The sequence below is a fragment of the Myodes glareolus genome, chromosome 1 (assembly GCF_982192425.1).
Source record: "Myodes glareolus chromosome 1, mMyoGla1.1, whole genome shotgun sequence".
Taxonomy (NCBI): domain Eukaryota; kingdom Metazoa; phylum Chordata; class Mammalia; order Rodentia; family Cricetidae; genus Myodes; species Myodes glareolus.
The window spans coordinates 116,152,188-116,177,882 of NC_142026.1; the positions used below are offsets into that span (position 1 = coordinate 116,152,188).

The window sequence follows — 25,695 nt, forward strand, 5'->3', positions numbered from 1 at the left end:
GGCAAGTTCAGCAGTCCTCTCTCTGAGGGTTCTCTGTGTCTAGTTTATATAACAGTCCAGGCAAGAGCAGTTTCTTGCCCAAATGACTAACCAACTCCATAAGGAGCCTCTTCGATGCCCATCTTCCTCTTGAAGTAGATTGGTGCTGCCAGGAGCAGACGTGTCTCATTGTCATGAAAAGTCCTAAGTTATTAAAACATTAAATGCCATGTTCTGTAGTCTTTGAAAGATATGAATGTCTATCTGAAATATATCTATGCACTTCTAGAAAATCAGACTAACATTACTACAAGCTAGTATTATCCATTAACAACCTATATTTTTAATTATACATTGCATTTTTAAATAAACTACTGACTTGATATCTGGCTAGCTCATCTAGTATTTTTATACAGCACAGACCTATATACCTAGGGATGGTAACACCCACAATGGGCTGGTCCCTTCTCATTGGTTAGTAATCAAAACAGTGCCCCATAGACATGCCCACAGGCCAGGTTGATCTACACAATTCTTCAACTGAAGTTTCCCCAGGTGACTGACCATAGGCTGTGTCAAATTGACAGCCAAAATTAACTAGGGTACTTGGTTGCATTTAGGTAGAGTACCAACACCCCAAAAATCCGAATAACAAAATATGGATTGGTTCAATTTAAGCAATATTGACCATCAGTTTCTTTTAAAGTCTATTTTTTCCTCATCAGAGTATCTTTGCAACTTACCAGGTACACAGTATGTTCTGATAGCTGCCCTCTCAGGCTTAAGTGGTATTACCGTATGGAATCCACACAGAGATTAGTGTATGATGGTGAGGGACCTCATCTGACCAAATCCCGGTGGTCTTCTGTATTTCAGCATTGGTGTCTAGTCTACCTAATCAGATAGCCCTATGGCCATAGGTCAACTTAGAATCACAGCTGTACATGATCTTACTGACAGGCTTTCCAGATAATGATGATCCTTTAATCGTCTAATTTCTCCATCCAAGACAAAAGAACAAAGAATTAAATTTTAATTCCTTCTTGGTAATATTTTCATAAGATCTTATCATAATGAGGAGTTCTGACTCAATAGTTCTAGAAATTGAGTAATCCAGACTTAATAGACAGTCAAGAAAACATGTGAGCACACAAAACCAATCATTATTTCTTCTCTATTCTTTGTCAGACACACCATGTTCATTATAGCTTCAACAGGTTGTGCATCAACTTCACTATTGTAAATAGTAGTGGTGGGCTGCTTCCCACCGCCGGGCTAGCTTTACCCAAAATAATTGCACGGAAACTGTATTTATTTAAACACTGCCTGGCCCATTAGTTCTAGCCTCTTCTTGGCTAACTCTCACATCTTGATTCAATCAATTTTAATAATCTGTATGTCACCACAAGACTATGGCTTACCGGCAGGATTCTAACCTACGTCCATCTAGGGCACTAGATGACACTGCGTTCTTCCTCCCAGAATTCTGTTCTGTCTACTCCGCCCACCTAAGGGCTGGCCTATCAAAAGGCCAAGGCAGCTTCTTTATTTGACCAATGAAAGTAACACATAGACAGAAGGCCCTCCTACTCCACTTTACTGTGACCAATAAAGAGTGTGGCTTCTTTTTCTCTCCATTGTGCCAAGGGATGAATGACACCAAAAGCCCAGTTTTCAGATTCTATCACCACTTGGTTGGTGAGGAATGCATAACTTTGACTAGTCTACTTGACTACCATTTAGGCAACAGGGCCTCTCTACCAGTATTATCTTCAGACAGACCACTATTCTATTAAACTTGAAGCTTTAAGGAAGTGGAATAGCCTTCCTCTCTGTAGGCGGATCCTCAGGGTAAGAAGAGAAGTAAAGGGATTGACCAAGAAGGCTAGGTTCTTCCTCCTAAAGTCACCATTCATGTCAAGAGCTTCACTGCAACACACACACACACACACACACACACACACACAGAGGGGGGGGAATATTTTACTTGGAAATGTGAAGTCTCAGACACAGAAGCTGGAGCCTTGAGGGGCCAAATGACTTGTCCAAATTCCTAACAACAAGTAAAAATAAAACCCCTGGTCCCCTGATTCTAAACCCAGGGGCTCTTCTTATCCATCGCTAACTTCTAGACATGTCACTCACAATGCAATGCAAACACTTCCTGAAGGTCCTTGGCTGGCGCTGGGTCAGCTACCCATTCTCAAGCCTGAGTATAAGAGTCAGACCCTTTCTCTGCCCGTCGCATGCCAGATGACAGCAGGCAAATCGCTTAACTCTAGAATATTCCAATGCTGTAAAGATAAGAAAACCGTAAATTCAAAGTTTATATGTTCAAAGTGCAATGAAGTTTGCCTAAGTACTTTACGAGGCTAGAATAGCAAGCAAAATTAAATAATGTATTTATTATTACCATAAGGAAGATGACCACAAACCACATGGAGGTTGCAAACAGACAGCTCTGACGTTTTTCATGGCCACCTTTCTTCTGTTATATTATTAGACTTCCTTTTAGAGATCACCATTGACAATTTCACCATGGCCCAAGCTCTCTAATCATTCCTCGCTGCCTTCTTCACCATCTGAATTACTATACTGTTTCTAGAGCCTTCTACCAATTTTCTCATTTCCTATCATTCTTTGAGATGCAACGTAATCTCATCTGACTGGCATACTTTACACCTTCCTGCTTCTGTTCATTCCCTAATTTCTTATAAGTGGTCATTTACAGTAGGCTAGACCAAACATGTCCAACCTGCACACTACAGGTAACCTACATCTCAAGATACTCAAACACAAAATAAAAACATGTGTTTTATGATTTTTCATAATTTAAGTTGAATATTTCTCAATCATGAGCTTTGTAGGTGATAACATTGTACCACAATATCAAAACGGAGACCTACCCAACACTTCTCTCCCATAGATCAATACTATTATGCCAGTTTTTCAGAGGGAGAAGTTTGGGCTCTGGGGACAATTATTCACTTGTCTGAAATCCTACATTTGTGAGAAACAAGGCTCATCTGTGAACCTGGGTGTTCCAAGTACAGTTGCCTCTTTGTCACCAAAACCCTTCCTATGGTTGTGTTTTCTTAGACACAAGTCTTGCTCTTAACTCCCTCCCACCCATTGACAATTGATGCTCTGCCCATTACATTGATTGCTTCACAGGAAGATTGAAAGAAGTCCTTGTACCCTCCCATATATTTTGTACACATTACTCTTGTGTATTTTCCTTCTCACATTTAACCCAAGGTGCTTCCCAAGGGCACTGTTCAGAGGCAACATTAGATTAGATGCCTCCATGTCATGTGTGAGACTAGTGCTACCCTGGGAAACCAAGCAGATAAATTCCAGCCAGGTCGTTCTAAAAATAATGCCACTGCTTTATAGGACTAAAATGACAAGTTGGAAAATATGGTACCTAGATACCAAAATATGCAGGGTTTTGCACACAAAGAAAACCACTCGGTACCCAGGATGCTTGCTTGCCTTTTTGTGCGTTATTTCTTTGGGTCTCTGTGCCATAGACACTATGTATCTAGTTGTCAAAGACATACAGGACGTTGTGTTTCTTATCATGCATTGTCTTTCTGGTTCTATCTCCTGCCTGATAATAGGTATGGAAAAGTAAGTTCTTTCCCTTGGAATGCCCTAGAGATGTACTTTAAAAGTTTATGGTGGCCAGAGATAGAACACCAAACCACAGATATTGTACCTCTTATGTCCATCTTGAGATTTTAAAAGGTGGGGGTGTGGTTTGGTGGTATAGTATTGGTTAGCAAACACAAGGCCATGTATTCAGTTCCTAGCACTGGGCAGTGGGGGTAGGCAAGAGGACGGGGTGTCTAGGATTGTAACTCAGTGGTAGAGTCTTTGCCTCGCATACACAGGCCTCGAGGTGTGTCCCCAGTGCCACAGGAAGATACAAAGGTCTTTGAATTAGAGAATAAGGTGGGCTTTCAAGAGAAACTGAGACTTCGAAGTCCTCTCCCTCGGGCTACTGGTATAACTTGGTGTTACAGGACATGCTGAGCATGCATGAAGCCCCTTACCCAACTCCAAAGAAAAACTAAATCTCCATCTCTCAGAGATGCACTCACCCCTTCCACAAAAGTGGAAGACAGAAGAGGTCCCCTGAAGATGCAATTTCTGAGTAATATTCCTGCTCATACTTAGTTGTATACCTCACTCTGAAAATAAAGGGTCATAGCAGTGGGATCTATGTTCTACACAGCTTTGTTAACCATTCCTTAATATAACCTCTAAATGACATTTTCTGTAAATATGCAAAAATATAAATCAGTTAAAACTGAACAATGACAAGAATGTTGTGTGTGAATACTCGTGAGAAGGCAACCCCTGCAGAGAGTACTGGCTTGCTAAATCTTCAACTACTGTATTCAAAGTAGAAACCCTAAATATCCCAATGCTCCAACCTTCATGGTTGGAAAAATAGAGCAGATTAAATTTGAAATCACAAAAAAAGGAGAAAAAGTAAGGGTAAAACAGAAAGTAGTATGAGAAAAAGCCATGCTGGACTTTTAAACCCATGCTTAAGTCATGGTATCCTGGGGGCCTGTTTTTATAACCCAGACTCATCCAATGGGAAGGAGTAGTAGATGGGTCATCCCTGCCTCGTAGGGCAAGGTGGTGACATCTGCATTTTAACAACAACAACAACAAAATACTTTAAAACAAATAATCACTTTCAGAAATATCTCTTGGCTGGAAGAGCAGACAATGAGATTAGTACTCTAGAAAACTCCAGTACTATGAGTGATAGCTTTGCATTCTGGGTCTTTTGGTCACTGTTGAACATGGATAACTCAATAAAGAAGAAGAGAAACTTTGGTAGTTGATGGTGGCCTTGATACGTATAAAGGACATGAATTTTCCCACCATGGAAAGGACAGAGTAGAGTAATACTCGTTGATCTTAAACTTATGGTTAGAGAGATGGGTCCATTGTTACTTCTCTGGCAGAGGTCAGTTCACAGCACTCATGTCAAACAGCTCCCAGCTGCCTGTAACTTCAACTCCAGTAGGGTTTGAATCTGATGCTTAATTCTGGATCCAGTGGGCACCTGCCCTTCACGTGCACTCATCCTCAGACACACAGGCACATGTACATAATTAAACAAAACAAAAATCTGTAAAACATACAGCCAGCGTAGCCTCATGTAACATTCCCAAATGCTGGAAATCTGCCTTTGCTTAGCCAGGTTTCTCAAATAGAATCATAGTTTCAGATTATGTGGTGTAGTTGTCACTCCCATATGTAGAGAGACTAACTATGACAGTTTCAAACTGATGTCATCACTGTGAACAGGGAATATACCACAGATTCCCAAAGCATGGAGAAAGAACTAGAAAACCACCTTTTGTTGTTTCTGGACCTCAGCTTACTTCCCACACTCAGTCTTTGCACCTGTGCAAAAGGGTCAGCAGTGTGCCGAGAGACCCTGCAAACAAAACATGTCCTCCTGAGAGCTAATCACATGAATATGCCAGAAACCAAAGGAAAGTTTCATGAATTAATGAACCAACTCCATAATCCTCAAATAACTTTCTGTGGAAGTATCCATGTTGCCTCCTCTTTTTGACCCCATCCCTGCAAAAGAGGATATTTTCTGCATTTATTTGGAAAAAAAAGGGAAAAAAACCCATAAGTCCAAAGAACAGTAAAGAGTCTCACAATATTATCTCCATTTCTGCAGCTCTCTCAGGAGTAACTGCAAAACAAAAGAACTGTAACAAACTCACTGGACAAACATGGCAACTGGGAAATGGGTGGCTCCTCACCTAACGAGCAGGAGCTGCTTGCCTTACAGTCATTTCATGAAGTGTCATCTCCATTGTACTGTGACAGCATGCAGTGGCTAGGGCCAGTAGAAGATATAAATTAAGTCTAGTCAAAACAGTATTGATGGAATAATGATTTATCTTAAGAAAGAAAGAAATTGTATCCTTGGCAACAACATAGATGACTATTACTGAGAAATAAGCTAGCTACAAAAAGTAGCACTTGGTCCCATTCATCTGTGTACTCTAAAAACCCTGAGCACCGTACCAGGGGTTACGGTGATGGAAGCTGGAGAGATGCTGGCTAAGTGACTTAGTGTGAAGTTCTACAGAGCCATTATATAGCATAGCAACTACAGTTATGACTGTGTGCCACATTTGATTGTGTAGCTTACTAGCATTTTGTAGCCTCAGTTAATTTTCTGACAGCCTACATTTGACATCATTAGCCTGAAGTGCAGACATTTCTTCAGTGCAGCCGTCATGCCACAAGTAGAAAATGCCCTGCTACAAAACCTCATGCCCTGAAATTTTAAAACTACCGTGTAACATTATCTTCAGACTAAGAATACAAGATGTATATGAAATGAATTTGCTGTTTAACTTGGGTTCTATGTTAGTTACTTTTCTGTTGCTGTGATAAAACACTATGACCAGGGCAACTTACAAAAGAAAAAGTTATTTGGACTTACGGTTTCAGAGCATCAGAGTCCATCCTGCTGGGGGATTGTGGCAGTAAACACAAGTCACACAGCTGATTGGTGACAAATCAAACTGCAGGCAGGAAGTGGGGTGCTGGGGATGAGATACCACTTTTGCAACCTGAAAATCCACCCCCAGTGACTTACTTCCTCTGTCAAGACCACTCCTTCCAAGCCTACCTTGGTGTGGGAGGTCCTTCTGTCTACGTGTTGCTATTATTGGTAAATGAATAAAGAAACTGCCTTGGCCTATAGCATGGGAGGAGGAAGGTGGAGTCAGAGAGACACCATGGAGCAGCTGCCAGAGTCAGACATGCCGAAACTTTGCTGTTAAGTCACTGCCCCATGACAATACACAGATTAATAGAAATGGGTTAAATTCATGTATAAGAGTTAGCCAATAAGAAGCTAGAGCTAATGGGCCAAGCAGTGATTTAACTAATACAGTTTCTGTGTGATTATTTTTGGGCTAAGCTAGCTGAGAGGTCGGAAACTAATGAGTGGCCCCCTCTAACACTACCTAAACAGTGTCACTATTTGGGATCAAAAATTTAAATGCACAAGACTACGGATGATATCTCATTCAAACATGATATGACAACCACAGGTATTACCCTGAAAATACCTCATTGCATATGTACAAATAGGTCAAAATCTGAAAAATAAAATCTCAAGCCAGAGATTCTTCAGATTCTATGCATGTCCAAGAAAAGATCCTTAAGCTTTCCTCCTGTTTTATGTCCTTCGCTAAAGAAGTACATGTTATTTGATCTCATGACTTTAAAACTTGGTGGATTTTTGAGTTTTGGTTTTTGTGATACTCACTTTTCTGTTCTTTCTCTGTTTTCCTAAAGATACTTGGGAGCCCGCAGCGTCTGTATGACTTGGCAGGACCAAGCTCTACCGAGTCAGAGCCAAGGAAAAGATCTATTTCCAAAAGAAAATCTCACTTGGATCTTCTCAAACTGTATGTTCATTTTTCTTTTGGGTCCATATAGATTGGCCAACAGTCAATATTAATGGAGGGTGTGTGGTTTTAAGTGGAGAACTTTACTTGGAATTTTTCCCACCCTGAGTGTGTTTGTATCATTTATTGTCTAGATACCTTGATATTATGCAAATTAGACTTTCTCCTTTGAATACTGTGCAGTTGGCCACACTAATAACTCTTGTATATATTTGGAGAAATGTCTTGATCTTTCATGCCTGGGTGTTATTTTCTCTCTTGAAGTGTTCAACTTCTCTGAACACTTTTCACCTTAACCACAATTTGATGAAATTTTGATGGGTCTACATTAAATGAGATGTGCATATTTAATTATTTACCCACAAGCCACATAAAACATCTCAATTTATATTACTCATAACTTGCCAGATTTCAATATTGGCTTAAAACTGAATCTACACATAAAGCATACAAAACTTATCTCCTGGAATTATTTAAGGGAAGAGCTTTTTGATTTACAGTATGAGCTGTAGGGCTCTGTTACATTAGCCTCCATAGAAAACTCAATGTTCTGTGGTTTGTGATAATCATGTTGGCATACACCTGGTAAGAATATGTTTACATGGAAACATCTTCATGACTCTTAGCAACAGCAGCTGCCCTATTTGAAGGCCTGAACATAATTGAAAATAAAATCGGCAGTGTCTTTACTTGAATAAAACGACGCATGTCCTTCTGGAATTTTCATTTGTACCCAGAAAAGTTAGTCAGCCAAGAGGGCTATGATTTTAGGTGGGGAAATTTACCTAGAGTTTTTCCCTACCTGAGCATGTTTGTGGCTTTTATTGTCTAGACCCCTTGATGTTATACAGGTTAGACTATTTCTTTTGAATACTCTGTAGTTGACCAGACTAATAACTCTTGCATATTTGGGGGTGTTTCTTGATCTTTCATGCCTGGGTGCCATTTTCTGTCTTGAACACTATGTAGCATCATGGACGGCATGACGGAAGCATGCATCAAAGGTGGCATTGAAGCCTGCTACGCTGCCGTGTCCTGCGTCTGCACCTTGCTCGGGGCCCTAGATGAGCTCAGCCAGGGCAAGGGCTTGAATGAGAGTCAAGTACAGCTGCTGCTTCTGCGCCTTGAAGAGCTGAGGGACGGAGCTGAGTCAAGCCGGGACTCCATGGAGATTAACGAGGCTGACTTCCGCTGGCAGCGCCGGGTGCTGTCTTCAGAGCACACGCCATGGGAGACGGGCAATGAGAGGAGCCCAGACATCAGCATTAGTGTCACCACAGACACAGGCCAGACTACCTTGGAGGGAGAATTGGGCCAGACAACACCAGAGGACCACAAGAATGGACTCAAGTCACCAGCCATTCAGGAAGGCAAGGAGACCATGAGCAAAGTCTCAGAACCTGAGGCCATAGACCAGCCCGATGTAGTTCAGAGAAGCCACACAGTCCCTTACCCGGACATCACTAATTTCCTGTCGGTAGACTGTAGAACAAGGTCCTATGGATCTAGGTATAGTGAGAGCAACTTCAGTGTAGATGACCAAGACCTGTCGAGGACAGAATTTGATTCCTGTGACCAGTATTCCATGGCAGCAGAAAAGGACTCAGGAAGGTCTGACGTGTCCGACATTGGGTCGGACAACTGTTCACTGGCGGATGAAGAGCAGACCCCTCGGGACTACATGGGCCATCGGTCCCTGAGAACGGCTGCTCTGTCTCTCAAACTGCTGAAGAACCAGGAGGCTGACGAACACAGTGCCCGGCTGTTTATACAGTCCCTTGAGGGCCTCCTTCCCCGGCTCCTAGCCCTGTCCAGTGTGGAAGAGGTGGACATCGCCCTTCAGAACTTTGCCTCCACTTTCTGCTCAGGTTTGTAGACTGTCTTTTGCTGTGTATGCACCAAGGACGTTCAGAGCTGTGTGCCTTCGTAGGCGCTAATCTTCCTGCTTGTGGTTTGAAGAGCTTAAGGCAGTGGTTCTCGACCTTCCTAATGCTGCGACCCTTTAATACAGTTCCTCAAGTTGTGGTCACCCCTAACCATACAATCATTTTTGTTACTACTTCATAATTTTGCTGGAGAGTGGCAGAGACAACACACAGGCTTCAAGGCAGTGTAGGTAAGAGCAGGAAGAAATAGCAAGCAGATTGATAGCTGAAGGAGAAAGGGGATGAGGCTGGGTGATGCTCCATTGTCATGGAAGGTTTGAGATGTAAGAATGTACTAGAGGGCTCAAAGGGCTTTACCAAGTCATTGCTGCTAATTAACGGCTCACAATCCAGTTGTAGCAGGTCGGCTCCAGAATACACATCCTTCCTCATATACTGTAGTATACTTCTGGTCCTGTAAGCGTCCAGGCTGGTAATCAGCGCTATATAGCAGCGTTCTGTACAATGGAGTTTCCACCGCAGAACTCTATCTGGTTCAACAGATGCAGGTCCTGTGGCACGCTATGGTGGCGCCACAGGTCTCTTCATCCCTTCCCGTAGGCATGATGCACTCTCCCGGCTTCGATGGAGGGAGCAGTCTGAGCTTCCAGATGCTGATGAACGCTGACAGCCTGTACACGGCAGCACACTGTGCCCTGCTGCTCAACCTCAAGCTCTCTCACGGTGACTACTACCGGAAGCGGCCAACCCTGGCTCCAGGCATGATGGTGAGCATGAACTCTGGCATGGGTCCCCCCACCCCACACCCCCGGGGTGAGGTCTGATCTCAGCTGCCACTGTACAGCCAAGTGTCGGCTCTGTAAGAAGAAACTGGCCATTGTGTTCTGTGCCCTGTTACTCAGCAGTACCCACCATGCCTGTGCAGGTCTGGAGTGGGGAGAACACAGATGTGAAATTTGCACGGTGATTATTCATGGCTTTAATAAGACACCTTTTGTAAGGTGTGTAGGGAGGATGGTGTTGGCTATACTGCGGTTGGCTCCCTTGACTGAAGGAGCCACTTCCATGATGTCAAATTGTGGGTCTAAATTGTGGATCTGCAGAAAGGAATCAATGGCCACTTCTTTTTCGATTGACATATAACCCCCACCCAAGGTTAACTGATGACTCTATGAGAACTTAGGTCTAGTCTCTCTTGGGAACATACACTCTGTCCAGACCTTGTTCTATCCCTGCTGCTGCTGGGACAGCAAGAAGAGGAAACCATGGGAGGTGGCCTTGCAGGTGATAACTCCCCACCAAGAACATAAAAGGTAGCCTCCTGGTCCTTCTGCAGGCTGTTTATCTGACCTTGTCACTAATAAAACAGGTGTGTGAACCTTGGGCTTCTGCACCCCAGATTTCCTCCCTGTTACTCTTCCCTGCATTGAAAAGCTCTGGTTCAGAGAAGGGGGGTCGTGTTTGGGAACCTGTTCGTTCATGGAGCTGTGTCTTTGGTCCCCTTCCGTGGCCTCTCTGCAGAAAGAGTTCATGAAACAGGTGCAGACCAGCGGCGTGCTCATGGTCTTCTCGCAGGCCTGGATTGAGGAGCTCTACCACCAGGTGCTCGACAGAAACATGCTTGGAGAAGCTGGCTACTGGGGCAGCCCCGAGGACAACAGCCTTCCCCTTATCACCATGCTCACTGGTCAGTGGCTCATGTCATGGGGTGCTCCGTAGTGGGGAAGCTGATGTGCTGGGGCCTTTTAGAAAGGCCGTGATGCTTGAACAGGCTTGGAGTAGCAGTTGCAGGATAGCATCATGAAAGCAGTTTAGATGCACTTGCTCTCCTTTTGTCATGGGCGGCCTGTTGTGCTCACTGCCACCATTGGACACCCTCAGCTGTTAGAGTAATGCTGTAGGTCCATCAATGGACTTGTCTTCTCTAGATGCAGGCCCGGAGTTATTCCTGGAAGTTCTCACGTGCTAATAGAGATCCCACACCATTCGGCACTCCTGGGATTTGGCCGCTTGGACTATGAAGCAATTGATTTTATACTTGGCCTCATTCCCATTCCCTGTCAGTGCCCCCTCTCCCCGCTGTCCCAGAATATAAATTAATGCCAAGCATTGGCTTTCCAAGCATCCTTGTCTCCAGTGTCAAAAATTTTAACATCCTCTTTAACAACTAGAAATTTCAAGAGACCATACAGAGAATAGTGTGTTTAGTATCTAGGGGTGGTGGGGTGAGTTTTGGTAAGAACAGATATGTCTGGTTATCCATGGCTTGCCAACAAATGATGTGTTCATCAGAAGCTCTAACAAGCTAAACCTTCAGCCTTATTTTTTTTAATCGGTCTGTGTTCCTAGCTTGACTTCCAGTCTGAACTGTCCTCTCATGGGACATAGAAGGGCATGGCTCTACACAAGATGCCTTTGTGCACTGTCTCCTGTCTCTCAAAACTCATCAGCTGCTTACTACACAGGGGAAGGAAGGGATAAAGCTGGAGAGTGTAGCTGGGAGGTTGGATCTATTGATTAAAAGTGTGTCATGGTGTCAATGGTTGACACCAGGACTTTTATTAAGGTGATAAAGTAGTCAGTTGGCAGGTGAAAACCCACAATCAGGAATTCGGAGGCAGGGAGTTATTTGGTTAGGAACCATGTAGAGAGACAGTAATGAGGCCCCTCCCTAGAGGGTAGACTCCAGGCACTTTCTTGAATCTAAAATCCTTCTTCTAGAATCAAGATGAAACTTGATAAAAGCAAGTCTAGGTCCCACATCTTGAGGATCAAGACTGTAGGACAAGTGACCAGTTGGTACTTTATTAATCATGATTTTATTTATACCACTTGAAATTAATCATTCATGGGAGCTGGGGAGAAGGCGCAATGATCCCAAGGACCTATGCTTGATCCCTAGCACCTACATAAAACATCAGGCAGAGTTAGGGGATCTATAACCCCAGCACTAGAGAGGTGGATACAGCAGATCCCTGCCGTTTGCTGGCAGCCAATCTAGCTGAATCAGAGAGCTCCAGTCTCAGTGGGAGACTCTGTCTCACAAAATAAACTAAAGAGGAACTCGGAGACAGCTGATGCCAGTTTCTGACCTCCACACATATGTACATAAAGACACATACACACATCACACACATAAACATGTGCACAGGCACACACCAAACAATCATTCATATTTGTAAGAGACATGCTTTTAATTTACTATAAGCAATGCTCAGTCTCCATCTGTTCCCACAAACTCCTTTTATTAGGGTAGAGACAGCTGCATAGAATATGTAAGTGCCTTAGAATTCAGCTGAGGATCTTAAATACCAGGTTTCTGCCTAATGTAATCTCTATGAATCTTTTACCCAAAGCTTAATAAAAAAAAAAGAGTCATTCAATAGATGTCAAAGGAATCGCAGACTATCCGCAGTAGCTGTATTCATCCATCATTGCTGCTAATCAGCTCTAGCATAAGAATATGCTCAGTCGCTCTGCCCATAGGAAAGCTTTTTAATTCTAGGGCAATGATAGCAATATATAGTCTTTTCAAAATAATGCGACAAAAATAAGGTTCTGTGTGAGCTGCGGGAGCGCCTTCCGCTCCTTCAGCCAATCACAGCTGAGTTACCAGCCCATTGGGGCGTGGTCTCTCTCTCTTTAAAAAAGCAGTGGCTGTCCTCCACTTCCTCTTTGGCTTCCAGCTCCGCTTCCGGGCTCCTAGACTCCTTTCCTGTTCCCGCAGAGGGGCTGTTGTCTGGGATGGTAATCTGTAAGTTTTTTCCCCTTTGAATAAATAACCATTCTATTAATCATAATTCTAAACTGGTGTGGGATTGTCTGTGACTTACACCTTCATGTGTGAGCTGGAGCAATGGCTCAGCAGTTAGGAGCACTTATTACTGTCGCAGAGAACCCAGTTCTGTTCCCAGCACCCTGTGGCAGCTCACAACCATCTTTTCAGTTGCAGGGGAGCCAGGGCCTTTTTGTGACCTCCAGGGGCACCACGCATGGCATGCACTTGGTCCATATCAATACATGCAGGCAAAAGCACTGGTAACAAATAAAAGCAAATCATTAACAGTCCATGAAACTTTATAGCAAATTCCAAATGTGAAGTAGGAAGTGGGGTGTGGGAACTTTCTGATCCTACCATTGTGTATCAGGCAAAGCACTACCAACAGTCTCACCATCAGCTAACAGCCCGCTCCTTGTAACATGGCAAGCCATTCATAGAAATGATAAACTTTATATTTAAATAAATTAGTCTTATGCCCAGTACATGGGAACTATTACAAACTGGATAAAATGGCCATCTCTGGTAAATGTCATTAGGTCATTGATTGATTCCAGAAAACTGGCCTATTTCTATAATAGCAATCATATAAATTTCTATCTTTTATGACTGTCTCAGTTAGCTTTTCTATTTCTGTAAGAAGACGCCATGACCACAGAAATGCTTATAACAGACATTTAATTGGGGCTAGCTCACAGCTTCAGAGGTTTAGCCCATTATTGTCATGATGAAAAACATGGCAGCCTGCAGGCTGCTGGGGAGGGAGCTGAGAGTTCTACATCTTGATCCACAGGCCACGGGAAGTGAACTGTCCCACACTGGGCACAGTTTGAACATATAATACCTCAAAACCCCCCACGGTGACACACTTCCCCCAGCAAGGCCACACCTCCTAATAGTGCAGCTCCCTATGGGAACCAATTCCTTTCAAACCACCACAATGACCTTCTGATATGTTGCCCAGAAGACTTCATGACGTTTTGTAAGAATCCAGTATAAAATGAAACTGTTAACACTGTGCATTGAAAATCATACTACTCAAGCAAGGGTGGAGTTCCAAATTGAGAAGAAATTTATTCGGCCCTCTTTCCCATACCCCCCAGTGTGTTTAATTTGTCTGTATCAGTTGCCTCCGAATTCATGTTGCATCCTGCTGTCGGCTCCTTTTAGAGTGAGGAAATTGGTACCCAGAGACTGAGGTGCCTGGCTTAGACTTAAAAGACCTCTTCATTCAGAGATAATCAGAATCCCGGACTTTTCAAACAGAGATAATCAGAATCCCGGACTTTTCAACCCCAGACAAGTCCCTTCTTGCCAGAATAGGACGAATTTTGTTGAGCTATTTTGGGAATTTATTCTTACAAAAATTTGAAGAAGGTAGTTTTAGAACCCATGCTGAACTGGGGCATGGTGTTGTTTCTGGTCTTCAATCAGAAAACACAAATACTAAATTCCAATTCTGTCCTTTGCCAGCCTCGTGGACTTGGGCGATCTACCTACTTTACAGTTGGATCTTAGCCCAAACACCCAAAAATGATACCTTTTTCTGCCTCCTCTTCATAATTTCCTCCCTTGTAAAACAGGAAAAATAAGAGCCCTCCCTTCCTGGTTTGAGTAGTTGGGGACAATCAAATGAAAAAAATATTAACTGAAACAGTTTGAAAATTATAAAGTATTATCACCAGTATGGTTTGAGTTAGAATGAAAATTATTTGACCGGAGAATTATTCTGCTTAGTTCTAGTGGAAGCGTGCTGGAGGAGAAATACCAACCCGGCATGGCTGCGTATTCTTCTTAGTCGAGAACCAGAGAAGCAGTGCTCTATACATACGATTAGTGATTATGCTGTGATTTTAAATAAAAAGAGGATCCCCAGATGAAAACATCTTGAGTGAATGCTCTATCAATGGTAGAGACAGCCTCATTTTTTTTTCAAATATAAACCATACAACTTCAGGCAAAAGACTGCTTTGTCAATGAAAGAAAACAGATTGAGGGAATAAAGCAAAGCTTATAATCTTCTCAGAAAAGACACTCTAGGGGGCTGGAGAGATGACTTAGAGGTAAAGAGCATTGACTGCTCTTCTAGACGTCCTGAGTTCAATCCCCAGCAACCACATGGTGGCCCACAGCCACCTGCTATGAGATCTAATGCCCTTTTCTGGTGTTCAGACAAAAATGCCGCCAGAATACTGTATACATAATAAATAAATAATAATTTTTAAAAAAAAGAAAAGAAAAGACACTCTATAGTTCATACATAAGAGATACAATGGATTTTTGCTGGAAAAGATATGAATATCATGATGGCCGTTATTTGTTTTTGACTGACCTGCCAAAAGCGCAGGCTTAGGGATGACTTTACTCTCGGCAGATATTGATGGCTTAGAGAGCAGCGCAATTGGTGGCCAGTTGATGGCATCAGCTTCAATGGAGTCGCCTTTCGCCCAGAGCAGGAGAATTGATGACTCCACAGTAGCAGGTAAGACCTTCCACCTTGGGTTTAAAATATACATACATTACACATGTTACCAGAAATCAAATTGTTACATGGCAGCTTAAATAAACTATGACTTTGCCTTGCAGGGGAGAAGGGAGGTAATGAAAATTGCCCTGCTGAGATGGTGATTGCCACATTCATTATTTATGAGCACTGTGTGAAACCTGACCCAACACAATCTAATAAATTGTATTTCCTGTCCTAGAACGACATGCAAGTCAGAGATGCTAGTCTGAGGCCTGGAGAACCCCAGACCCTTTGTCATTCATTTTGTCTCTGGAGCTTGACCTGGGTCACCCCTTCCTCTTGTAGGTGTGGCATTTGCACGGTATATTTTGGTTGGCTGCTGGAAGAACCTGATTGATACCCTGTCAACTCCCTTGACTGGTCGAATGGCAGGAAGCTCCAAGGGGCTGGCCTTCATCTTGGGAGCCGAGGGCATCAAAGAGCAGAACCAGAAGGAGCGAGATGCCATCTGCATGAGCCTTGACGGGCTGCGGAAAGCTGCACGACTGAGCTGTGCTCTAGGTACCTCTGGGGATCCCTGACCCGAGGGACGGTCCCTCAGAACTCACTGGGAAAGCCATCCTTTAGAAGGGGTTCTTATCTCCAGATAAGGGTACCTATCTGGAGAACATACTTAGCTAAGGGGTAGATGTTTGTTTCTTCTGAAGGGGTTGCTGCTAACTGCGCTTCAGCCCTTGCCCAGATGGCGGCTGCTTCCTGTGTCCAGGAAGAGAAAGAAGAAAGGGAAGCCCAGGAGCCCAGTGATGCCATAGCACAAGGTAACAGCTTCCAGCAGATCTTCCTGGTGCCTTTATTTTGCTGTGCACACATCCTCATATACCACTGGAGACTGGTCCCCATTCTGTGTGTGATGCCCGTCATGCTGTGCACGCATCCACATATACTACTGGAGACTGGTCACTATTCTGTGTGTGATGCACAATAGCTAATTGCCACTAGTCAGGAACCCCACTGGGCCATAGACTTGAGTCTGTTTAGGGCAAGGGAACCTACCTAATGCTGATAGTGTCACTTTCTCAACAAGAAAGTCATACTGGCTACTAGTGGGAACGTACAGTTTGTTGCTAACAAGAGTGCCAGGGGCCCACCTAGCTGAGTCACCTCCTGGGTCATCATCAGACTAGTAGTGCACATTAGAGACCCCTCAGGTCAAAGTAGAGACAGCAAAGTAGCCATTGTTATGAGAAAGAAAATCAGATAGAACCTGTAAGAAGGAGGCCAGAGGAACTTCATTCAGAAAAACCTGAGCTTTGTGGACACGGGAAAGGGCCAGTATAGATGAAGATCTTCTAGACACAGGGAAAAGAAGATGTCTTTCCTAATGGCAATGAAAGACACAAGGCAGGCAGCAGGCTTAAGGGAAAATGATCTAAACTATGCTGTTGCTACCCATGAATATGTAAAAGAACTAGTCACAGAAAATGTGTATTTTTAGCAGAGACAAGCAATTCAGGTCACTGTTCCACAAACAAGTAATATTTTTACATTTAAAATTTTATTTAAATTTAAAACTTTTACATTTAAAATATTTAATTAAAAAAACTGTTAACAAGCAAAGGGAAAAAAGGAATAAAAGTTTACTCAAGTATTATGTAGCTGTCAACCACACAAAAATCTTCACATTTTGCTACCCATGGTAGTGTACATCTGTGTACCCCAACTCACGAATCTGAGATGAGAGCATCACAAATTTGAGGCCAGTTTGAGCTGCATAGCAAGAACTTACCTCAAAAATATAAGGCCCTGGGTCTGGAGAGATGGCTCAGCAGTTAAGAATGCTGATCATAAGGACAAGAATTCTCAGATCAGAGCACCCCCATTCTCACATCCGAGCACCCCATTACCATCCAGGCACAAGACAAAGACCTACAACTTAGGGATCAAACACGCTAAATCAGGCCTCTGCACATGCACAGGTATACATGCCTACACACACATGTGTGCATACACTCACAGAGACACACATACAAATAAAATGAATCATTAAAAAAATTCTTGTGGCTGGAGAGAGATGATTCAGCTGTTAAGAGCACTGGCTGCTTTTCCAGAAGATCCAAGTTATGTTTCCAGCATCCCCCTGGTGACCCACACCCATCTGTATGACTCCAACTTCCCCTTTGACCTCTGAGGAAACTAGCATGCACATAGGCAGATACATGCCTGCAGGCAAAGCCCTCATACCTATAAATATTTGTAAATATTTAATTCTTACACATACCGTTCCTAAAACACAACACACTAACAAAACTAAAAATGTTCTAATCATAAACAAACACAAAATAAAACAAGTTTCATATTCACGAGGCAAATAATGTTTTCCTAAAAATAACCTCCTTGAAACATGAAAACGGCTGAGTCCCTTGAAGATCATTTTCTCTGCTTCTTAGTGCTGAGCTTTTATCCAGTTTATCCCACCAGATCTGATGACTGGAAGGCTTTCTTTGAGGATGCACTGCCATTTGGCCTTCTCATTTAGCATAACTGACCTTCTGAGTCAGTTTTTACATCCTCCCTCAGTTATTGCCTCTCCATTATCCTTCAAGAAAGCATTTATAGCTCACAGATACAAGTGTGAACTCAGGGACAAATGACATCATGATTTTCACTTGTAAAGAAGTCGTGCTGTGCTCCAAATGCATAGACATACATTTAGGGATGACCATCGTAAGAAAGGCGTAAATAGGGGCTGGAGAGATGGCTCAGAGGTTAAGAGCACTGACTGCTCTTCCAGAGGTCCTGAGTTCAATTCCCAGCAACCACATGGTGGCTTACAGCCATCTATAATGAGATCTGGTGCCCTCTTCTGACATGCAAGCATACATGGAAGGAATGTTGTATACATAATAAATAAATAAATCTAAAAAAAGAAAGAAAGAAAGGCTTAAATGACATTAATCAAGTCTCAGAGAGACTTGCAGACTGCCAAGAATGCCTTGATGTTATGAATCAGAGTGCACCTGGGAGGACGAGGGGCTAGAAACAGACGGTGTAGCTGGAGTTAGCACAGCACACAAAGCTCACCCGCACTGCCGTGCCTTACCCAGCCTGATGTGCGTGCTGGAAGAAGCTGTACCTAGCTCAGGATCTGTCTGACCTTAGAGTCCCAGAGCAGGGGTCACCTGTGAATGGGGGCTCATCCAACCAGTAGCTTGCATGCGATCCATGGGACCTGTTGAAGAGGCGCTTGCAGCCAGCGAAGTGTATTGTCACCCTTTGCCCCTGCATGACGACACACTCTTTCATTTCCATCCTGTCTTTCTCCCTTTCTGTCTCCCTTGCTCAGACTGCTATTTTAATAAATGTCTTTCTGGCACAGTGAAGCTAAAAGTGGAGCAGAAACTGGAGCAGATGGGGAAGGTGCAGGGGGTGTGGCTGCACACAGCCCACGTCCTGTGCATGGATGCCATCCTCAGCGTAGGCCTGGAGATGGGAAGCCACAACCCGGACTGCTGGCCACACGTGTTCAGGTGCATGACGGGATCCCCACCCCTGATGGCACAGACCCCACCTTGGGAAGCCTGGGGTGGTAGACAGAGTCTCGTAGGCTCTGGGCTCTGCCAGCAGATTATGAGCACTTAATGTTCAGATAACATGCCAAGTGAGACACAGGGAAGGAGATAAGGACCCGCTGGATGTACACTTTTGGAGAACAGAGGTGCAGAACTGCATTCTGGGAATTGTGATTTATTTGTTGACACTCCTGTGAGATTCAGATATATTATATTACACCAAGGAGGAAAGCCCTGGATTCCTAAGTGGTAGATGGAAGACAACCATGCAGTTTCAATGAATGAATCTAAGATGTGCTCAGGGGTCAATAATACAACTATTATGTGTTTATTAATGTAAAACATCAGACTTAGTATACACACATACTTACATACAATTCTCACTAAAGACATCTAGTTTAGCTAGACACGGAAAAATAAGAATATAATAGTACATCTGTGCAAAAGGCCACTAAAAATTTTGACTCTTAAGTTTTGTGCCACTGAAGTGAAGAGACTCCCAGACAACAGCTGTAACATAAAAAAACAAAATGACAACTCCAACTCTGCAGTCTAAGAACTTTGTCTCTCCAAGCACTGGCATTAGGAGAAGAACAAGGGGGAAAGCTCTGCTCAGTTGTGCTCAGCTGGGCCTTAAACAGGCATCAGCCAAGGCATCACACTGAAATGCCTTGCAAGCAGACCAGCCATGGGAGGAGAGCAGTTGGAGGTCAGCAAGATCTGAGGTCAGTTTCACGTCACCAGCACTAATCAAGCCACAAGTGTTGGCTGAGTTCCTAAGAGAAGAGCTCGTACAATATCCAAGCACTGTAAAACCAACCAACTTGAGAAGAACATGTGAAAGGACCAGGATGAAGCAGCCCGGAATAGAAAGGGGTGTGACAGAGAAGTGGATGACCAGATGTTCTGCACTGGTCTTACGAGGAAACCAAGGAGGAGACTTGGGTGGTGCCGAGAAATATATGTGAGTTCCACAAGTCCCAGATTAGAGCACTCCAGAGTGGCTTATCCGGGATGCCCTTGAAAAACAACTAGATTATCTGGGATAAAGGATGTCTTAGAAAGCATCTTAATACCAAATCCTGCTAGGAGCAGGCACTTTGGAGTTGGCAGTTATACATGTCTATTCTGATGTTGCTAGGGCACCCCTACCCCAGCCCCAATCCCTACTTGAATATGAGATATATGGAGTTATCAGCATCAGACACTGTTGGCAAAGGTTTCTGTCCTGCCTGGTCCCACAGTCATTCAGTCCCAAATAAACACACAGAGGTCTACATTAATTATAAACCGGTTGGCCTATTAGCTCAGGCTTCTTATTAACTAATTCTTACACCTTAAATTAATCCATAATTCTTGTCTGTGTTAGCCACGTGGTTTGGTACCTCTGTCAGTGAGGCATTCTCAGCTTACTTCCTCTGCATCTGAATGATGACTGCAGACTGAGCCTTTCCTCTTCCCAGAATTCTCCTGTTCTGGTCGCCTGCCTATACTTCCTGCCTGGCTACTGGCCAATCAGCATTTATTAAACCAATACAAGTGACAAATCTTTACAGGGTACAAGACCATTGTCCCACAGCAAGACACATCATAGCTTGGTAGAGTTCTACTGTGTGGAGAGAGCCTGCCTGTCATGGGCATGCTCATTCTGGGCTCTGGTCATTAGGAAGTGCTTCTCAGCTATCAGAGCATAGTGTGAAGCAGGATTGGTCCTCAGGGAAACGTCTCAAATAAGGAATCTAGTAAGCCAGTAAGCCAGGCAACACAGTAGTGATAAACAGGGATCTGTTACCTATCTTTTCTCTAGAAGAGTGATGGGTGAGGAATCTGAGGAATCCCTCATCTATGCCAAGATTGGTCCAACTTAAAACAAGTTTTGTGTCTCTACATAGAAACATACATAGTAAGGAAATGGCAGTGCCGAATATCATACTAGAAAAGGGGGAAAACTGGGGTTAATTCCTGGGCTAGCTGGATTTCCTTTTCTCTCACTATGGGATGGATAGAGCTGGCAATGTTGGGCTACAGTATTCACTTCCTGTTTGTCTGGTTCTTTCTAGGGTCTGTGAGTATGTGGGCACATTGGAGCACACCCACTTCAGCGATGGTACCTCCCAGCCCCCTCTGACCATCCGTCAGCCACAGAAGACACCTGGGAGCTCTGGCCTCCTTGGGGACCTCGAGTGTGAGGGCTCAAGTCAGGAGCAGACCGTGGAGCAAGGCCCCTCCCTGAGCACAGCCCCTGTGGTGCAGCCACGCTCCATCCAGGAGCTCGTTCGGGAGTGCAGCCGTGGCCGGACCTCAGACTTCCGGGGAGGCAGTCTGAGTGGGAACAGTGCCGCCAAGGTGGTCCTCAGCCTTTCCACCCAGGCCGACAGGTATGCGAGGCTAGCCGACCACACAAGGATGCTGAGCTGGTGATTGCCTGGTGGCTGTGCTTATATTCACTTGTCTGGTCTCAAAATCAGCTGCGGAGAACTTGTATTAGCCAGGAAGATGCTAAAAATGCTTTTCAGGGCCGGGGGGGGGGGGGGGGGAGGGGAAGGCAGACTGATGGGCGTGGTCGATCGACAGTTAGAATTAACCAGACCAGTTTAATACAAAAGATTTAATAATTGCGGAAAAAGAACACTTACACAACCAAGGATCCAAAGAACACCAGAAGCGCGCGGCGAGGGGAGGGGGGGGGGACGGGATGGGGACACGGACATGACAAAGAGGAGGGGCAAGCGAACTTGGATGTTTTTATCTTTACTTCTTGGCCTCAGGGGGCCACACCCTAAACAGAATGTGATTGGCTGAGCTTCCCCATCAGCAGACAGCCTTGCCTATTCTTAGGCACCAAGGCACCATCCACCTTTTTCTTTTGTTTCCATTTATGTATTTATTTATTTATTTACTTACTTACTTACTTATGCAACAGGTTCTCTGGAACCTATCAAGCAGGCTAGGCTGGCCAACCAGCAGGCCCTCATTTTCTGGGAAGTAAGGACAGGATCCCTAACTAGTCAAGCTAGTTCCCTAGGCTGGCAGAAATCAACTAGCCCTGGATTCAGTAAGAGAACCTGCAGCAGCAAATGTGTGGAATGAGAGAAATCAAGGAAGATGCCCATTGTCGACTTCAGGCTTGAGCACATGTGCGCACACATGAAAATAATAAAAATTTTTACCCAGGAACCCAGAAGTATGATGATACTTATTGATGCCTAAGAGCCGCATTAAGGTAAAGACGGAAAACCAACTATTGCCTCAACTATTTGGCAACATGTCTTGATGTTGGAAATGTTTGTGAGCCCCAGTCACATATGACATTGCCTTATCTATCCACTCAGCATATAGTCATTATGCCCGGGCATCCTATAAAGGGAACAGACAGGGTTCACAATAAGTATCATACTGGTGCTTGTTGTTATGTGTGAATGTGAGCTGTGTGTTCCTACTTGAGTACTGTTGTGTGCACTGTGTGTGTTTACTGTGTGTACTATGTGTGTGTGCTGGTGTATGTGAGATATGTGTGTGTGGGTATGTATAGTGTGTGTTATATATGTATGATGTATGCTATGTTTTTCATTAGATATCTCCTGCCAATATAAGAAAGACCTCAATGTGTAAATATAATTATCTTTGAATACAGAAAAAAATTGCTGCTATATTGATAGAATTTCTTAGAAGAACAGTCAAAGAGGGATTACTTTTAATTAAATTAGATGTCTATTTTAACAAGGTACTTAAAAGTTAGAATATGTCTAATATAACTATAGTTTTAAAAGCTTATTGAATTTTTTAATTTATTTGTGCAAAACATGGTGATAAGTGGCTGGCAATCTTTGTTTTGGATAACCTCTTCACCTCAACATCCATTGTGTGTGTGTGTGTGTGTGTGTGTGTGTGTGTGTGTGTGTGTGTGTGTTGTTCTATCTTTCTGTCTCACTTTCTGGGAGTGAATGGTTTACTCAAAGGAAATTCTCTAGTCTTCTTCATGGGATGATTAGAGTGGTTCCTATGTTTTAAAGGTGAGACAAGGATGGATCTACAAGCCAGCTAAGTTTCTGAGTCCTTCTGCTTTCTCTGCCAAAGATTTTCATTTGCTGAGATTCAGCTCCCATGCTCAGAATGCATCCTCACCTCTCAAAGGCTCCACTGAATAAGCCATAATAATTATATAATAGAAACTAACATTAGGTAGCAGTGAGGGTACCAAGCACTCTTCTGGACACTCCACACAGACTAGACAACCCTCCAGGCAGCCCAACCGTGAGAGTTAACTTTATTTCTCAGAGGAGGAAAAGATAGGTCAGTGGCGTTAGCTAATTTGTTTTAAGTCATTCCACTTTAGAATGATGGAGCCGGCAAAGGCTTCCAAGTCTGTCTCACTCCAATACTCTTAAAGACAACATCACAAGTGGAATAAAAGTGCAGGCTTTTTTTAAAAAATAGAATCTCATGTCTCTTAGGCTGTTCCCAAATTTGCTGTGTAGCTGAGGATGGCCTTAAACCTCTCTCTAGCCTTCGCATCCTAGATGGGGGTGATTATAGCCTTGAACTTGTGACACGACACTCAGTTTATGGTGTGCTGGTGATGGGACCCCACTTCAGGCATACGACATAAGCACCCACAAAGTGAGCAGCATCCTCATCTATTATAATTACAGAATTCATTTTTAATCTTTGTAAATGCATATTATGCTATGCCCACGTGTATGCCTGAGTACCGCATGTACACATGGGGGACAGAGAGTGCACTGGATCCCCTGGTACTGGAGTTACAGATGGCTAGAAGCAACTAAGTGCTGGAGTCGAACTTGGGTCCTCTGAAAAAAAGTCAGCCAGTGCTCTTAACTGCTGAGCCATCTATTCAGCCCTAAAATTACAGAATTTAAAATTTGTTTTGCTTTGCTTTGCTGTTGTTTGTTTTTGAGACATGATTTCTCTGTGTGGCAGCCCTGGCTGTCTTGGAACTCTCTGTAGATTAGGCTGGCCTCGAACTCACAGAGATCTGCCTGCCTCTGCCTCCCAAGTGCTGGGATTAAAAGCACCACCACCATCCAGCAAAATTACAGAATCTTAGTTAAGCATGACACACTCTGATCCAGATGGCAATGAAAGACATTGTGATTTTTAAAAAATTCAATATTCATTACATATGAAATTATTTCATACATTCCTCTTGGCGTCAGAATGAACCTGTGGGTTTGATTTGCACTTATCTACAGACTAAAGTTTTGTTTTGTTTCCTGTGAGCTTTGCAGTCATTTGTGTGACTTTTCAAGGCCTTTGACATTTCAAATTAGGTCTTTGACTTTGATGTTAAATTTTAAGCTTGCTTCAATTTTCTCAACACAGGGTTTATAAAATTTATAAAATTATAAAATGTCTCTTAATGCCTCATTTCTTTTACTCTTTCTGTCCTAAAGCTTAGTATATCTTATCTTAGCCCTTCATAAAGGCTTCAGTTTCTGTTCAAGACAATGACCCTTGTGTATATGGCATCCCACACCACTGACATCACCGCAGGCTTGGCGGGTAGACCTCGCTGCTCACTGTGGTTATGGGAACCTGATGTCTGATCTTTACATCTCACCCTTCTCCCCATTGCCCTGGAATCTCCGGAAGCAATACTTTGTCATTTTTCACATTCTTGCTGAGCACTGTAGGAGCGCTTACCCCCTCTAGCTAGCTTAGAACCTGCAAAGATTATTTTTTTTCAAGGATGTCTTATGGTATTCGTTGCATCAAAATCCCATTGCTAGTGCAGACTTTGGCACATTAATAATAGTTATGATCATAGCACCCATTTGCCTGCAGTGTTTGCATGGAGTTTTGTTAATTACCTTAACTAAATTACCATAATTATTCTGCCATATGCCCTTGCTGAATTGTTCCCACATAACACGTATGTTTATTTGCACCCAGGCTCTTTGACGATGCTACAGATAAGCTGAACCTCATGGCCTTGGGAGGGTTCCTCTACCAGTTAAAGAAAGCGTCTCAGTCCCAGCTTTTCCATTCCGTGACAGACACCGTCGATTACTCTCTGGCCATGCCAGGTAATATCCCCTGGAGAAACTGGTGGTAGGTAAGGATGAATTAACCCCAGTCATTGATGCCGACGGCATGTGTGAAACATGGCAGTAACAGTCATAACTATTACAGTTTAAAACACCCATCCATGTGTTCTGGGCTTCGTGGTAAGCACTGAATGTGGGCCCTCACATTCATTTAATAATAAAAGGAACTTTAATAAGTAGTTATATTTACCCCTTGTTTTATACATGAGATCAGTGGGGAATAGAAGGAAATCCTTGGCCCATTCCAAAGCAGCTACTAAAAGGGTCTAACTCCTCAGTGTTACTATTTAAGTCACTGTTCCATGCTTCCTTCTCTGTGGACACAGTGCTGAATCAGGGATAGGTTTTGGTCCTAGTAAGTGACCACCTTTCTGGTTTTGAGTGGGAAGCTCTCTCTTCCTCGATGAGCCATCTAAAACCATCTTGCTATCCAAGACCACTGCCTTGATTTCTCAACTTCCCTGTGCTGGAGT

General features: G+C 43.5%; 1 protein-coding gene across 2 annotated transcripts in view; it reads left to right on the plus strand.

The window, feature by feature from the left end:
- Positions 1–25,695, plus strand: part of Arfgef3 (ARFGEF family member 3) — a 150,613-nt gene that overhangs the window by 89,615 nt on the left and 35,303 nt on the right. For both annotated transcript variants that reach the window (XM_087911585.1, XM_087911582.1), the window contains exons 11-20: positions 7,342–7,454; positions 8,424–9,322; positions 9,941–10,107; positions 10,862–11,027; positions 15,493–15,600; positions 15,931–16,146; positions 16,293–16,403; positions 18,962–19,112; positions 21,215–21,532; positions 25,068–25,201. In XM_087911585.1, coding sequence (XP_087767711.1) covers positions 7,342–7,454; positions 8,424–9,322; positions 9,941–10,107; positions 10,862–11,027; positions 15,493–15,600; positions 15,931–16,146; positions 16,293–16,403; positions 18,962–19,112; positions 21,215–21,532; positions 25,068–25,201 — 2,383 coding nt within the window. The remainder of the gene's footprint in view (positions 1–7,341; positions 7,455–8,423; positions 9,323–9,940; positions 10,108–10,861; positions 11,028–15,492; positions 15,601–15,930; positions 16,147–16,292; positions 16,404–18,961; positions 19,113–21,214; positions 21,533–25,067; positions 25,202–25,695) is intronic.